This window comes from Saimiri boliviensis, chromosome 10, assembly GCF_048565385.1.
Source record: "Saimiri boliviensis isolate mSaiBol1 chromosome 10, mSaiBol1.pri, whole genome shotgun sequence".
In the NCBI taxonomy this organism is placed as follows: domain Eukaryota; kingdom Metazoa; phylum Chordata; class Mammalia; order Primates; family Cebidae; genus Saimiri; species Saimiri boliviensis.
Window position 1 is genome coordinate 87266468 of NC_133458.1, and position 16057 is coordinate 87282524.

The window sequence follows — 16057 nt, forward strand, 5'->3', positions numbered from 1 at the left end:
TGGGGAGGTGAGGTGGAGAAGCAGGTGGGCCTGTACCCCCAACTCCCCTGCCAATTCAAGCAATGCAGGGAGCCATTTATCTGGAGGAGAGCTAGAGATAGAGATAGAGATAGAGATAGAGATAGAGATAGAGATAGAGATAGAGATAGAGATAGAGATAGAGATATAGAGATATAGATATATAATTCCAGATGAGCTTTTATTTGTTGAAAGGATTTTGCAGTTAAAAAAAAAGGTTGAAGATAACAGGACTACATCATGGAGCACATCACCAATGAACCCAAAATCCAACTGAGGCAACTTCTGGAAGGCAGTGAATGGGAATTTGTGTTCTACTAGGTTTTCTGCACCACACTTGCCCCCGGGGCACTAGAACTCTCTATGCTGACAGGCTTCTGCAAAGAGTGTATTATACCTGGTAATGGACCCTCTCACTCAAATGCTCGAGGCTTTGTATTCTTTCTTTTCTGGCTGCCCACCAGTGATGGTTATCACTAGTGAGAAACTAGCTGATCTCCTCTGGCCTGTATTTCTGCCTAGCAATTCTGGGAGGGATGTTTTAAAGCATCCTCTATTTCAAAGTTCAAGATAATGACCGGGTGATGTACGGCTGTGCATGGAATTGTAAAGTAATCTGAAAAACGTCAGCAAAGTTTCAAATAGAGAGACCTATCTTCCTGGTGACCTTTGTTTGGTCAAATATCTAATTGTTTGGCTTTTAGCGTTGTACAATCTGTGAAGTAGGAGAGGTGATACTAGGAAATTCTTTCAATATTATACTTTCTAGAAGAAATAATACAACAAACACGTATTGAAAATCTGCCACACTATCTACTTTGAGGTATCTGGAACCACAGTGGAATAAATTGCACTATCTCCCTAATCTTTACACTAAGTCTGGCTAAAAGACAAAACGTCAGTTCAAATTTTCCTGATCAGTTTGTTTTTTTTTTTTTTTTTGAGACGGAGTTTCGCTCTTGTTACCCAGGCTGGAGTGCAATGGCGCGATCTCGGCTCACCGCAACCTTCGCCTCCTGGGTTCAGGCAATTCTCCTGCCTCAGCCTCCTGAGTAGCTGGGATTACAGGCATGCGCCACCACGCCCAGCTAGTTTTTGTATTTTTAGTAGAGACGGGGTTTCACCATGTTGACCAGGATGGTCTCGATCTCTCGACCTCGTGATCCACCCGCCTCGGCCTCCCAAAGTGCTGGGATTACAGGCTTGAGCCACCGCGCCCGGCCTGATCAGTTTTTTAGCAGGCTTTGGCTGTCAAAATCTCTTCTATGTTTTCAGTCTGAAGCAGTTACTGTTGAATTTTGTGTTGTTGTTCACTATGGGGAATATATTGGTTTTAGGTCACATCGAGGATCTACTAGAGATTTATTTTTCTGGTTCATTTGATAGTACCTTGAGTATGTACAGTACATGTAGGCCCATTTTATGGACCTTTCAGACACATTTTTTCCCTTGTATTAGATATTTCTGTGATTTATTTGATGTACTCACATACAAATTCATGCTATAATAAATCAAATTGTTATATAATATCTACCTTAATCAAATGTTTATAGTTTAGACCAGGAGCCTTGCAAAGTAAAGACAACAGAGATGTAATGCTTGATAAGTAAATAAATATGAGAAGAGATATATATATTTTTTTTTTTTTTGAGGCGGAGTTTCGCTCTTGTTACCCAGGCTGGAGTGCAATGGCGCACTCTCGGCTCACCGCAACCTCCGCCTCCTGGGTTCAGGCAATTCTCCTGCCTCAGCCTCCTGAGCAGCTGGGATTACAGGCATGTGCCACCATGCCCAGCTCATTTTTTGGATTTTTAGTAGAAACGGGGTTTCACCATGTTGACCAGGATGGTCTCGATCTCTTGACCTCGTGATCCACCCACCTCGGCCTCCCAAAGTGCTGGGATTACAGGCTTGAGCCACCGCACTCGGCCGAGAAGAGATATATATTAAAACAACTGTGAAGTGAACCCCCTATGAAGAAAAGAAGGTGTATAATAATAAAAACTTGTATCTGGAAATCCTGTGATTCGGATTTTGTGAACAAAAGGATACACAGAATTCTCAGACCTTTTCTAGGTGCAACCTTTTAATTGTTTGACTGTATATTCTGTCTCCTCAAATTCTCCTTAGACTGTGACGTGCTAATGCTCTCTTTTGTATTTTATAATTAAATTCCATACACATTAATTTGTTTGAGAAATATTTGATAGTATTGTGAAATCACTGAGCTAATGGGCCACATCACGTGGCTTCATCAATAAGATAATGAGATCTGTTTGCTTTTGGAAAACAACATTTGTAACTTTGAGGAAAGAGAATAAATAGGAGATTTATTAAATAAATATGGACCATAGGCTAGATGCCTGAGTGTTTTTGCCTTCACGGTTGTGGTTGCCAGGTTTCTAATGCATACCAACCCAGCAACAGCATTCTTGCACTCTCTTTTAAAGAGCTGTAGGCAAGTCTCAACTCTCCAAGACCCAGAATAGAGTTCAAATTTGAAGTGTAAAAGAGAGAAGTCGTATCAGCATAGGCTGAATATCTTACCTCTGAAAATGACAGATGAGATAAACCCAAATTGAGATATTCTACAAAACATCTAACCAGTGTTCTTTAAAACTATCAAGTTCATCAAAAACAAGGATGATCTTAGACACTGTAACAGCCAAGAGGTGAGGATCCTAGAACAGAAAAAGAATATAAGGTGAAAATTGAGAAATCTGAATAGAATATGGAGTTTAGAAAACAATGTGTCAATAGTGGTTCAGTAGTTATGGCAAATGTATCACAGAAATGTAAGATGTTAGAACTGAGGGATATTGTGTGCAGGGCATATGGAAGCTTCCTGCATTATCTTTGCAATTTTTCTGTAAGTCTAAAACTATTCTAAAATAAAATGTTTACTAAAAAAAAAAACTAATCACACTCTTACCAATTTTGTTATACCATTCATAAGGGTGTGCTGTATAGGCAAAGCTTCGACTTACCAAAGTAAATGGGAGACTGAGAAAAACAAGAAGCAAGCAATAAAAACCTGCTCCCCAAATATCACTCATTAGTTTAATAAAATGTTCATAAATTTGACAATATCAGAAAATAAAGAAAGCACTAAGCATGTTAGTCCTTAGTAGAACTCTCTTCTACAGCAGAGTAGGTTACACATAAAAATGACCCATAGAAACTTACAAATGCTAATAAGTAATTTCCAGTTAAAAATATTATTATGTGTCCATTATCAGACCTTAATGAAGTTAAGAAAAATAAATCTTCCTGTCTACAACCCTATATCACAGTTGTCCCAATCTACTTTGTCATTATTTTTGCAGGGCATTCATTAAAATGTCTCATTCAGAATCCCTGCGGAACTTTAGAATGGCCAACTGGGCTGGTGAATCTATTTACTTTTTTTTGCTTGACTTTTGACTTTTGTTTTTAAGAGCTTTTTGAGGTTTCATTGACATATAAGAAACCATACATATTAAAACGTATGATGGAAAAAAATTGGGCAGATTATGTTCACCTGTGAAATAATCACCACAATCAAGATAGCCACATTTTTCACATGACTTTTGTAACCACATCACCCTGACCCTTTCCAGCCTCCTACCCCCAACCCTTGGCAACCTCAGATTTGCTTACTGTCACTAGAGATTTATTTGTATTTTCTGGAACTTTATATAAATGGAGCAATACCATATGTATTCTGTTATGTCTGGCTTCTTTCATTCAGCATAATTATTTTGAGACTCATCCATGTTGTAGAATGCATCAATAGTTTGTTTCTTTTTATTGATAAATAGTATTCTATTTGTGACTATGCCACAATTTAAACTAATTGATATGAATGCTCATTTGAATTACCGGGTTTGTTTTCAGTTTGGGGATATTACAGATAAAGCTGTTCTAAACATTCACATGCAAGTCTTTGTATAGAAATGTGCTTTCATTTCTCTTGAGTAAATACCTGGGATTTAAACGGCTGTTCAGTGGGTATAAAATTTCATTTATGTAAGATGAGTAAGTTCTAGATATTAACACTACAACACTGTGCCTACAGTTAGCAATATTGTATTGTGCACTTAAAATTTTCAGAGGATAGATTTCATGTGAAGTGTTCTTACCACAAAAAAATTAATCTGCACAATAACTCTAAAATAAAGGTAGTATAATTTTCTCTATTATCAAATGAATAAAACGACTTAAGGGTACAAAAAAAACTTGTCTAAGACCTCAAAGCCAGAAATTCGTAGAAACAAGATCCAAACCCAAGATTTGCAACTCCAGAAAACACAAAAGATGAAATTATTGAATATGAGATTTTTCATTATAAAAGTCATGCAGCCGGGCGCGGTGGCTCAAGCCTGTAATCCCAGCACTTTGGGAGGCCGAGGCGGGTGGATCACGAGGTCAAGAGATCGCAACCATCCTGGTCAATATGGTGAAACCCCGTCTCTACAAAAATACAAAAAATTAGCTGGGCATGGTGGCATGTGCCTGTAATCCCAGCTACTCAGGAGGCTGAGGCAGGAGAATTGCCTGAACCCAGGAGGCGGAGGTTGCAGTGAGCCGAGATTGCGCCATTGTACTCCAGCCTGGGTAACAGGAGCGAAACTCCGTCTCAAAAATAAAAATAAAAATAAATAATAATAAGTCATGCGCTATAATCTATATATACTGCTTGCCATTTTATAGCTAATTACCATGTAATATGTTAACAGTTACCTTCATCATGATATCTGTCAGACTAACTGTATTATGAGTTTTTATTGAGACAGCATGGACTTCATTTCTACATCATTAGTCTTCTCAGTCTGTTGTTCATAAAGCTTGCTTAGCTATTCATGCAGTGTGATAACTTGCTTTTAAACTAAAAATATGAAGGGAAATTTGATCCTAGTCATATTAGCTCAGTATATACTTTTAGAAAAGAGTTCTGAAGCACAGGTTGGGTTGCTATAGGGGAGAATAACTGTCTTTTCTACTTTTTGTGACAGGAGATGAGGATTAACGATAGAGATTTAGAAAGTGAATAATTATAGACTGATTTTTCAGTCTAAGACATCTTAGTCTGACATCTATTCTGACTTGGATAGATGTTTAACTATCAGAAAATCGTGCCCTTTGCCTGTAATTCCCGCCCTTTGGGAGACCAAGGCAGGTGGATCACCTGAGGTCAAGAGTTTAAGACCAGCCTGCCCAACATGGCGAAACCCCATCTCTTCTAAAAATACAAAAATTAGCTGGGTGTAGTGGTACATGCTGGGAGGCTGAGGCAGGAGAATCGCTTGAACCCAGAAGGCAGAGGTTGCAGTGAGCTGAGATCACACCACTACACTCCAGCCTGGGCCACAGAGTGAGACTCCATCTCAAAAACTAATTAATTAATTTAATTTAATTTTTAAAAAACAGTGCCTTTTCTCCCCCCTTCTACCTAGTCCTGCTCTTTAAATGACTCTCTTGATATCTACACTTGGGGAAAACCAGCTGAAGTAGACTCCCATTGAACCCTTTTTGCCTCTGTCAGTGGTCAAGGCCAGCTATATAGTTTGCGGAGCCCAGCACAAAATGAAAATGTGTATAGCCTCTTATTCAAAAATTATTAAAAACTCCAGGATGACAACAGCAGAGTATTAAACCAAGAATCATGCCCTTCTCAAACTTTCTTACTTTTAAACAAAAGTACAATAGATGCACATTAAATAAAATTGGGAAAATTGAGATGAGAAAAATATAATCCATAGGTCTAATAATTAAGAATAGGCACTATTAGTATATTGATATATTTCTATATAGGTGTCCTTTTCTATGGGTCGTTTTTTTAAAACGTAGTTATAACAGGATACATATTTTTCCTGCATTTTTTCAGGTAGCATTATAATATACATCTTTTCCACATTATCATTTAATCTGAATAATTAATGTTTTGAGAGGTTCCCTTCTCCTATAGATTTGGAAACAAGTTTGAAAGAAATGATCACCCGCTTCCCCAAGTTTATCTACTGCAATAAGAGACCTTGTGGAGAGAGGAGGGAGAACCGCACCAGGTTTTACTAGCAGTCCTTCCAGTGACTGGCTGAGGCCTTGAACCAGCTTCTGAGCTTTCAGAGTTCCAGTTTCCTGCTCTATAGTAGATAAGAATAAGAAAAGTAAATAGCAGCAACACAGTAATCAATAGTAACAATACTAGCTGTCAATTGTTGATTCCCTGGCAAATTTGTAGTGCCAGAAGTGTCAGTTATTGTGCTCTTCCAGAGGAAGAATAAGCGGGAAGAGGTAAACTCATAGTTTTCAATACCTGTTTTAAGTCTAGAGTGGTTAAGACAGCATAGCGTTGGTGCAGCGACAGACAAGCTGAATAGCAGACTAGCAAATAGAATACAAAAAGAGACACAAAACACTTGTCACCTGATTTATGGTAAAGACAGTTCTACAGCAGACGAGGGAAAGGATGGTGTTCAAAATATGCTGCTGGGACACTTGGTTAACTCCACGGGAAAAAGAACATTGACTCCTATTTGGCATCACACACAAAAACTAATTTAGGCGTTCTACATCACATCAAAATACGAAAGGCAAATGATAAAGACTCTAAGGTAAAACAGAGAAAAACATCCGTGTGACCATGGAGTAAAGATTCTTAAAAGTACACAAAAGGCCTAATTGTAAAAGAAAAAATTTGATAAACTGGACTTCATTAACATTTTTTAATTCTGTTCATGAAAAGACACCATTAAGAGTGAGACACAGTGGCTGGGCACGGTGGCTCACACCTATGATCCCAGCACTTTGGGAAGCTGAGGTTGGTGGATCACCTGAGGTCAGGAGTTTGAGCTCAGCCTGGCCAACATGAGGTTGGGGTGAAATCCCGTCTCTACTAAAAATACAAGAAATTAGCTGGGTATGGTGGTGGGCACTGGTAATTCCAGCTACTCAGGAGGCTGAGGCAGGAGCATCTCTTGAACCAGGCAGACAGAGGTTGCAGCGAGCTGAGATTGTGCCATTGCACTCCCTCCTGGGCAACAAGAGCTAAACTCCATTTCAAAAAACAAAAAAGAGAGTGAAAGACAATCACATAAAGAGAAATTTTAACTGTAATATACGGTATTTAACAAAGTTCTTACATCTAGAGTATATAAACAATTCATGAAAATTGGAAATAAAACATTCTAATAGGAAAATGAGAAAAAACGTGGACAGTTCACAAAAGAGAATATCCAAATTATCACTAATCATTTGAAAAGTTGTTCAAATTTATTAGTCATCGGAAAAATGCAAATGAAAGTCACAAAATGATAGTTCTCACCCATCAGACAGAAAGAACCAAGTCTTGGTCAGAATACAGAGTAACCATGGTCCTCTTGCACCACCGAGAGGTTTATGAAATAGGGCAACTACTTTGAAAAACTATTTGGCAGAATCTAATGAAGCAAAGCATATACAGACCTTATGACTCAGCAATTCCTCTCCTCGGCGTACAACTAGAATTGGGTACATATGTTCATCATATAAACATTTACAGCATCCTATATATACATAGTAGAAAAAAAAAACTATCCAAATGCCAAGCAGGAGTAGAATTGATAAATACGTTATGGTATAGTCGCATAATAGAATACTGTGTGGCAATAAGAATGAATTAACCACAACTCCATACAACCAAATGGTTCCTCAAAAACATAACGTTGAGTGACAAAATCCAGACACAGAAGAGTATACAATGCATAATCTCATTTATATAAATTACCAAAAAACTCAAAACAAATTATGTTGTTAGAAATCGGGATAGTGGTGACTCTTGGTATGAGTATTAAGAATGACTTTGTGCCGGGCGCGGTGGCTCAAGCCTGTAATCCCAGCACTTTGGGAGGCCGAGGCGGGTGGATCACGAGGTCGAGAGATCGAGACCATCCTGGTCAACATGGTGAAACCCCGTCTCTACTAAAAATACAAAAAATCAGCTGGGCATGGTGGCGTGTGCCTGTAATCCCAGCTACTCAGGAGGCTGAGGCAGGAGAATTGCCTGAGCCCAGGAGGCGGAGGTTGCAGTGAGCCGAGATCGGGCCATTGCACTCCAGCCTGGGTAACAAGAGCAAAACTCTGTCTAAAAAAAAAAAAAAAAAAAAAAGAATGACTTTGTACAGGGCATGAGATGAACTTGTGGGTGCTAGTAATGATGGGATTCTTGACCTGGATACTGTGATAGGGGCGTATTCAGTTTGAAATGCACTGATCTGTATGTACCTTTATGTGTACTTTTCCATATATTAATGACACTTGTAAAAAAAAAGTTAAAAATATGTATTACTTTGAATTTGTACCCAACCAGCTAAGTAATATACCCATTTTAAAGATGAAAACAAGAGAAATAGTGAGTTTAAGGTAGTTACTTCTAGTTACCAATAGCCATTAAATGGTTTTTAGAGTCCTTTCTAATTCTAAGATACTATGGTTTTATAAAACACTGATTTCAAGCCGGGCACAGTGGCTCACGCCTATAATCCCAGCACTTTGGGAGGCCGAGACGGGTGAATCACAAGGTCAAGAGATCGAGACCATCCTGGTCAACATTGTGAAACCCCGTCTCTACTAAAAATACAAAAAATTAGCTGGGCATGGTGGCGCGTGCCTGTAATCCCAGCTACTCAGGAGGCTGAGGCAGGGGAATCGCCTAAACCCAGTAGGCGGAGGTTGCAGTGAGCCGGGATCGCGCCATTGCACTCCAGCCTGGGTAACAAGAGGGAAACTCCGTCTCAAAAAAAAAAAAAAAAAAAACACTGATTTCAAATCTAATTAACTTTCTGACTTTCTTGTTATTCTAATTTCTATTGGCCTTCTTACTCTTTGAAAGTTTCCAAATTTCTTTATCGAAGGATAAGACACTTTAATACTTAAAATAACATTGCAACGAAGATTTCTTTCTTTCTTTTTTCTTGTTGTGACAGAGTTTGGCTCTTGTTGCCCAGGCTGGAGTGCAATGGTGTGACCTGAGCTCACTGCAACCTCCGCCTCTTGAGTTTAAGCGATTCTCCTGCCTCAACCTCTGGAGTAGCTGGGATTACAGATATGCTTCACCACACCTGGCTAATTTTTTGTATTTTTGGCAAAGATGGGGTTTTACCATGTTGGCCAGACTGATCTTGAACTCCTGACCTCAGGTGACCCACCCTCCCTGACCCCCCAAACTGCAGGGATTACAGTCATGACTCACCGTTCCCAGCCAACAAAGCTTTCTTAAACAGTGCAAAGGTTGTTATCTCTACTAATGTCTTATTTATTTTCTATGCTTTTTATTCTGTAGGCAAGCAAAGGTCGGACTACAATTGTGGTAGCACACCGACTTTCTACTATTCGAAGTGCAGATTTGATTGTGGCCATAAAGGATGGAATGGTGGTGGAAAAAGGAACACATGCTGAACTAATGGCAGAACGAGGTCTATATTATTCACTTGCAATGTCACAGGTAATGCTTAAGTGACATAATGCTGTCAACAGCGTTTTTTTTTCTTTAATGTTTCAGAGATCATACCACACTAGAAAACAAAAGTTGCAAATTATAATCTTAAATTTAAAAAGCAACCAAGGTTTATAGTTCCTCAGTAAAGAAACTGTCTCAAATCCTCAGCATTGTGCTAAATAATATGGAAGTTGAAGAACTAACGTGTACCTGGTACCTAATATATGCCAGGCACACTCCAAATAGGCTTCCAAACTTGTATGTGGTAGATCCTGTGATCTCTGGGTTAGAACACAAAGAAGTATAACACATAATCCCTACTGAAAGACTTAAAACTTGCCTACAGAGGCAAATTGTAAAATTATGCACATAGATGTTACTAGTTGTAAAAAGAAAAAACAAGATTGATGGGGACAGACAGAGCTATATTACCCACGAAAGGTTTCATGAAAGAGGTCTTTAAGTTTAAAAGGTGGGAGTTGGGGGTGAACATGAAGGATAAATTTAGGTAGGCAGAACAACAGCAGAGAGGCAAAAAGGAACTTGGTGTGCAACTAAAACAAAAAAGAAGGCACCTTTCCTTAAGTAATGACGAGTGATAGGGGTATAATAGAAAAGAGTTGGATAATGAGTGTCAGATCATGGAAGTTCTTAGAATCCAGGAAGAAGGGTTGAGACTTAATGTGTAGGAAGCTCCTAAGACCATGCCTGGCACACAGTGGGCACTCAATAAACATTTGCTGAACGAAAGGATGCACACATAAAACCTTGCTGTCACTACATCCCACAAGTGGATCAGATGTCACCACATCCCCACACGTGGACCAGAAAGCTCATATTGGGCAATCAAGCGGGGGCATGATGATGCTGAAGGCACATGGCAAATTCCCCTTCTTTAGGATCCATACTTGGGCATGTCATGGATCCACCCTGCTGGATTTCACATAACTTTCTCTTTAGGGCACATTAACGTAAGTCATAGGAATTAGGCTCTCACTCTCTTCTTTTTTCTAGCCCCGCTTTCTTCTCTTGATCTGGAAGGCAGCCCTTTTTTGAAGGGCTCTTCTACAGATAACTAATTTCAACCCATTTTGATCTTCAACTTTCTGATAGTATCTTTGATGTCAATATTATTATTTTATAAATTAGGAAATTTAGAAAGCTATGAGTCTCCATCTCCTCATCAAGTTTATAACTTCATGCCCTAAGAAGCAATGACAGCAAAATAGGTTTGAAAATACAGTTTTATATTAATTGAAAAACTGTCTGATTCTGATTTTATTTCATATTAGTTCATATTTTCTGTTTCAAAAATAAAAGTCAGGTGTTATTTGACAATTGAATTTTCATTCCACAGTAGACTTGATAATTTATTAGGTTATTATGGTTAATATCTTGAAACTAATATGAGTTGCAATAAAAGGAAATAACCGGTTGAGTTAACCCTATTTTGAGGGTTTTTTTTTTTTTTGAGACCGAGTTTTGCTCTTGTTGCCCATGCTGGAGTGCAATGGCACGATCTCAGCTCACCGCAACCTCTGCCTCCTGGGTTCAATTGATTCTCCTGCCTCAGCCTCCCGAGGAGCTAGAATTACCAGCATGTGCCACCATGTGTGGCTAATTTTGTATTTTTAGTAGAGATGGGGTTTCTCCATGTTGGTCAGGCTCGTCTTGAACTCCCAACCTCAAGTGATCTGCCTGCCTCGGCCTCCCAAAGTGCTGGGATTACAGGCATGAGCCACTGTGCCGGCCTATTTTGATATTTAAAACTATTAATACTATTATAATCAGTTCTTTCTTTGAAGTAGTAAACCCTTATTTTTTTATTGTAATTAAACTAAAAAATCCATTATTAGGTCATAAGTTAAAGGCTTTCATAATGTAAAAAAAGGAAAAGTGGTAAAAAAAGTGTTTGTGGTAGGAATGTGTAAAAATTTTAAACACCTTATTTAAAATGGATTAGTATTCTCTGATTACCTAAAATAATGTCCATTCAGATATAATAACATCATTTTAAATATTAATTCTAAGTATAATATTCTAAGCATTGTATAGTAAATGTAAAATACATAATATCTACACAGACAAGTAACTCATTTTTGAAGATCAGGACATACTTATTTTCCAGTGTTGACTGTGGTATCAAAATTAAGCAATTTTGATACTTCATGATTATCACAAACATCACAAAGTTAATGCTGTTAAAATAATCCTGAGAAGCAGTATAGCAAGTGGTTAAGATGATGAACTCTGTGGTCACTGCAAGGTGACTCTACCACTTAGTAGTTTTAGGTCCTTGAGCAAGTTATTTAAATTCTCAGTGCCTCAATTACCTAACCTCTAACAAGAGGAAAATAGTAATAATCTATTCATAAATTATGGTGAGTATTACATGGGCTAAAACATGTAAAGTAATTAGAATGATTGTTAATCTAATAAATTTTATTATGCTACTATTGGGATTAACATATTTGATCAAACTTTTTAGAAAAGTTCAAACTATGGAGATTCATACTATAATTATTTACCTAGACTGTACATGATTATATACATGTATAGTGCTTTAGTGAGTTGCTCTGTGAAAGTGAAATAAAAACAAGTAGATGCATATAAATATCAAAACTTCTTGTCATCATTATTTTGTCCAGCAACTTTATCAGGAAAAGAAATTTTCTTTGACCAATTAAAGCACCTTCTCAGGAAATTTATTATGAGGAAAGGTCAAAGTTTTATTTTAAACTTGCCACAAAGTAAGTAACTCCTGGAGGTGGGGAAGAAAAGCTAAATAAGGCGGGACATGACGGCTGGTTCCTGTAATCCCAGCTACTTGGCAGGCTGAGACAGGAGGACTGCTTCAGCTGAGGAGTTTAACACCAGCTTGGGCAACACAGTGAGACCTACTCTCTCAAAAACAAACAAATAATAAAAACAAAAAAACAAAAAATAAAAAATTTCAAAGCCACATAAAATATTTCTTTTTTTTTTTTTTTTTTTGAGACGGAGTTTTGCTCTTGTTACCCAGGCTGGAGTGCAATGGCGCGATCTCGGCTCACCGCAACCTCCGCCTCCTGGGCTCAGGCAATTCTCCTGCCTCAGCCTCCTGAGTAGCTGGGATTACAGGCACGCGCCACCACGCCCAGCTAGTTTTTTGTATTTTTAGTAGAGACGGAGTTTCACCATGTTGACCAGGATGGTCTCGATCTCTCGACCTCGTGATCCACCTGCCTCGGCCTCCCAAAGTGCTGGGATTACAGGCTTGAGCCACCACGCCCGGCAAAATATTTCTTTCACAGTAGAGATATTTACAGGGGAAAAAGGAAAATGATAGCAAAAGAAATGCCTGATTAAAGATGTTTGGACAGTCCAGGGCTGTTCAAAGTTCATTGTCTCTTTAAATGACTGATTAACTGTTAAGCTTATCAAAGAGTCACAGTGTCGCTGGAAAGTATTCCATGTGCACATTCTCCTGGTGGACCTAAATCAACCTACATTTTTCATCTCTTCCCCACGCTGGCTGGACCTACTAGCATCCTAGCTGGGCTTCTCATTTCTCTTGTCTTCCTCCTCCCATCTCTTCCCGGGAAAGTCACAGTTTTACTCACACCATATTCAAATGAACAGAGAATCTGCAGCTCTGTTATTTCACTAACGTGTTCTCATGAGTAGCAAGAAAAAGAAAAACTAGACCTAGAGCAATTTGGTTTTGAACTTTGTTCTATCCTATAATGTACCAATAAACAGTTTATTCAAGGTTAAAAATTTCTATTTTGAGGCAGAGTCTTGCTCTGTCACCCAGGGTGGAATGTAGTGGTGCAATCTTGGCTCACTGCAGCCTCCACCTCCTGAGTAGCTGGGATCACAGGTATGCACCACTACAACAAACTAATTTTTTGTATTTTTAGTAGAGACAGAGTTTCACCATATTGGCCAGGCTGGTCTGGAACTCCTAGCCTGAAGTGATCCACCTACCTCAGCCCCTTAAAGTGCTGGGATTACAGGGGTGACAATTGTGCCTGGCCTTTAAGGTTAATTTGATTGCTTTGGAATTTCTTCTTGTTTGGGAACAGGCCCTCTGAGTTTTGTTTTTCATTTACACTTTGGAAAGCATGATTGTCTCCCAAGGTCTCTCTCAGGCCCAGCCTCACATATAAGTACACAACTAAATACTACAAATTTATAAGATCCAGAAATGGCTAGGAAGAAGGCACCAGCAACAGTATCTTCTGTCTAAAGAAGCTCCTTTTACTAAGATCTCTCCTTGCTAGTGATATAATTGTTTTGGATTAAGGCATTGTTTTCTGCAGGTGATTATATAGGTCCTTAAAAAAGAAGGGACAGTGAGCTATTGCCAGTCACTAACATTTTAGTGTGAGATAGACTTAATAGGTCTCTATCAAGCCTGAAAGCTGTTCAGCAAGAACTACATTAGAATATGTAGTTTCCTCACGCCTGTAATCCCAGCACTTTGGGAGGCCGAGGCGGGTGGATCACGAGGTCAAGAGATCGAGACCATCCTGGTCAACATGGGGAAACCCCGTCTCTACTAAGAATATAAAAAATTAGCTGGGCATGGTGGCGCGTGCCTGTAATTCCAGCATTCAGGAGGCTGAGGCAGGAGAATTGCCTGAACCCAGGAGGCGGAGGTTGCGGTGAGCGGAGATCACGCCATTGCACTCCAGCCTGGGGTAACAAGAGCGAAACTCCGTCTCAAAAAAAAAAAAAAAAAAAAAGAATATGTAGTTTCAATAGCAAAGGCAATAACAGCTTTAAAGGGACGCTTAATAAAGTGTCTTTGAATTTTTAAGGCATTCTTATAATGATAACCTGTATATTCTTCCTGTAAGGATATTAAAAAAGCTGATGAACAAATGGAGTCAATGATATATTCTACTGAAAGAAAGACCAACTCACTTCCTCTGTGCTCTGGGAACAGCATCAAGTCAGACCTCACTGACAAGGCTGAGGAATCCATCCAGTCTAAAGAGGTAATAGCTCAGCTATCAACCAGTTTTTCCTGCGTGTTTTCTGATTTTGATTTAATCCTTATAAAATTTTAAATTTATTTAAAGTAAAATAATACTGTAGCACTAAGCTCACAAAATATGTCTTTCCCTAACTTTGCCCTAGCATCAGCATGACACTCTAGGTAAGGCTGTCTAATAAGGCTGCATTTATATCACAGGTTCTTCCTTACTGGGGGAAAAAATCTCCTAAGACTGTTACATGATTTTTTCCTATGAAGCAAATCATGGGTTAAAACAGTGCCTTGGCAAATGTGATACAGATGCTACTGGTGAGGCACAAGATTAATTTGAGTCAGATCAGAGCATAAATGCATGCCACTCCCAGAATGCAGATAGGTCCCGCATGTATACGAACCAGGCCTGCAGTCCCAGGGCACAACTCACTGAGTGAGTATCTGTTCTCATGCTTACTGTGCCCCTTCCTACCCCCAGTCCCCCAGGCTCTGTCCAAGCTCCACTTCGCTTGCTCTGACACTCCTTCCACTGATACCCCTCATACTTCTAGTCAGTCCCCATCTGTACCTGAAGTCTCACTTCTCCGTCTCAATTCCAGCTCCCTTCTCTTAACATGCCCAACACCTGCTTTGAGCATCCACCCCACACCCTGAACATTCTCTGTGGCACCCTTTTACAAAACACGATTCCATCTTAATCTCACCTTAACCCATGCTTCTCCCAGCCACCCCGTTCGCTGAGCCCCAGCCCTCTTCCCAACCCCAGGTGATCTTTGCTAGCCCCTGGTGCTCTGTAACCTCACAGGCCTTGAAATCCCTCACCCTTGCCCCTGTATCTCAGCTTCAATCCCCCAACCTCCAGCATCCATACCATCCCACACCTACCCTTGGCCCATTGTTTCCTCCCAAACTAGAGTTTCCTTCTTCTCCTTGGAAATGACAGAGGCTTGAGATTGAATCGCCTCTTAGCTGTTCTTGCCACATTCATGCCCACTTTCCTTGGTCTCATCTGTCAATTATCTGCCTGAAGCTCCTGGATTATCTGCTCCAAAACCCCTCTTGCCCTTCTCTGGCATTGTTAGTCTATTGCTTTTAATTTAGCTACAACTCTTTCCTTTTAGGTATGTGGTCCTCTATAGCATTTATACTTAGACATTTTTTTCTTTTCTGCCAATTTTTTGAAGTCCATTTAAATAAATAAACATGTAAAGAAAAATAATGGTATAGATGGTATACCATATAACAAATGTATGTAAGAATACAGTACAAGAAAGTTTATAGGCCGGGCGCGGTGGCTCAAGCCTGTAATCCCAGCACTTTGGGAGGCCGAGGCGGGTGGATCACGAGGTCAAGAGATTGAGACCATCCTGGCCAACATGGTGAAACTCTGTCTCTACTAAAAATACAAAAAATTAGCTGGGCATGGTGACGCGTGCCTGTAATCCCAGCTACTCAGGAGGCTGAGGCAGGAGAATTGCCTGAACCCAGGAGGCAGAGGTTGCGGTGAGCCGAGATCGCGCCATTGCACTCCAGCCTGGGTAACAAGAGCGAAACTCCGTCTCAAAAAAAAAAAAAAAAAAGAAAGTTTACACTGAGACACACTAGGC

The 16057-nt window shown here is 39.5% G+C and overlaps 1 protein-coding gene across 1 annotated transcript in view; it reads left to right on the forward strand.

Annotated features, from left to right (window-relative positions):
• The window catches only part of ABCB5 (ATP binding cassette subfamily B member 5), a 121854-nt gene that overhangs the window by 41757 nt on the left and 64040 nt on the right, over window positions 1-16057 (forward strand). Inside the window, exons 14-15 of the mRNA XM_039472840.2 lie at window positions 9317-9478; window positions 14317-14457. Of these exons, the coding sequence (XP_039328774.2) occupies window positions 9317-9478; window positions 14317-14457 (303 nt within the window). The remainder of the gene's footprint in view (window positions 1-9316; window positions 9479-14316; window positions 14458-16057) is intronic.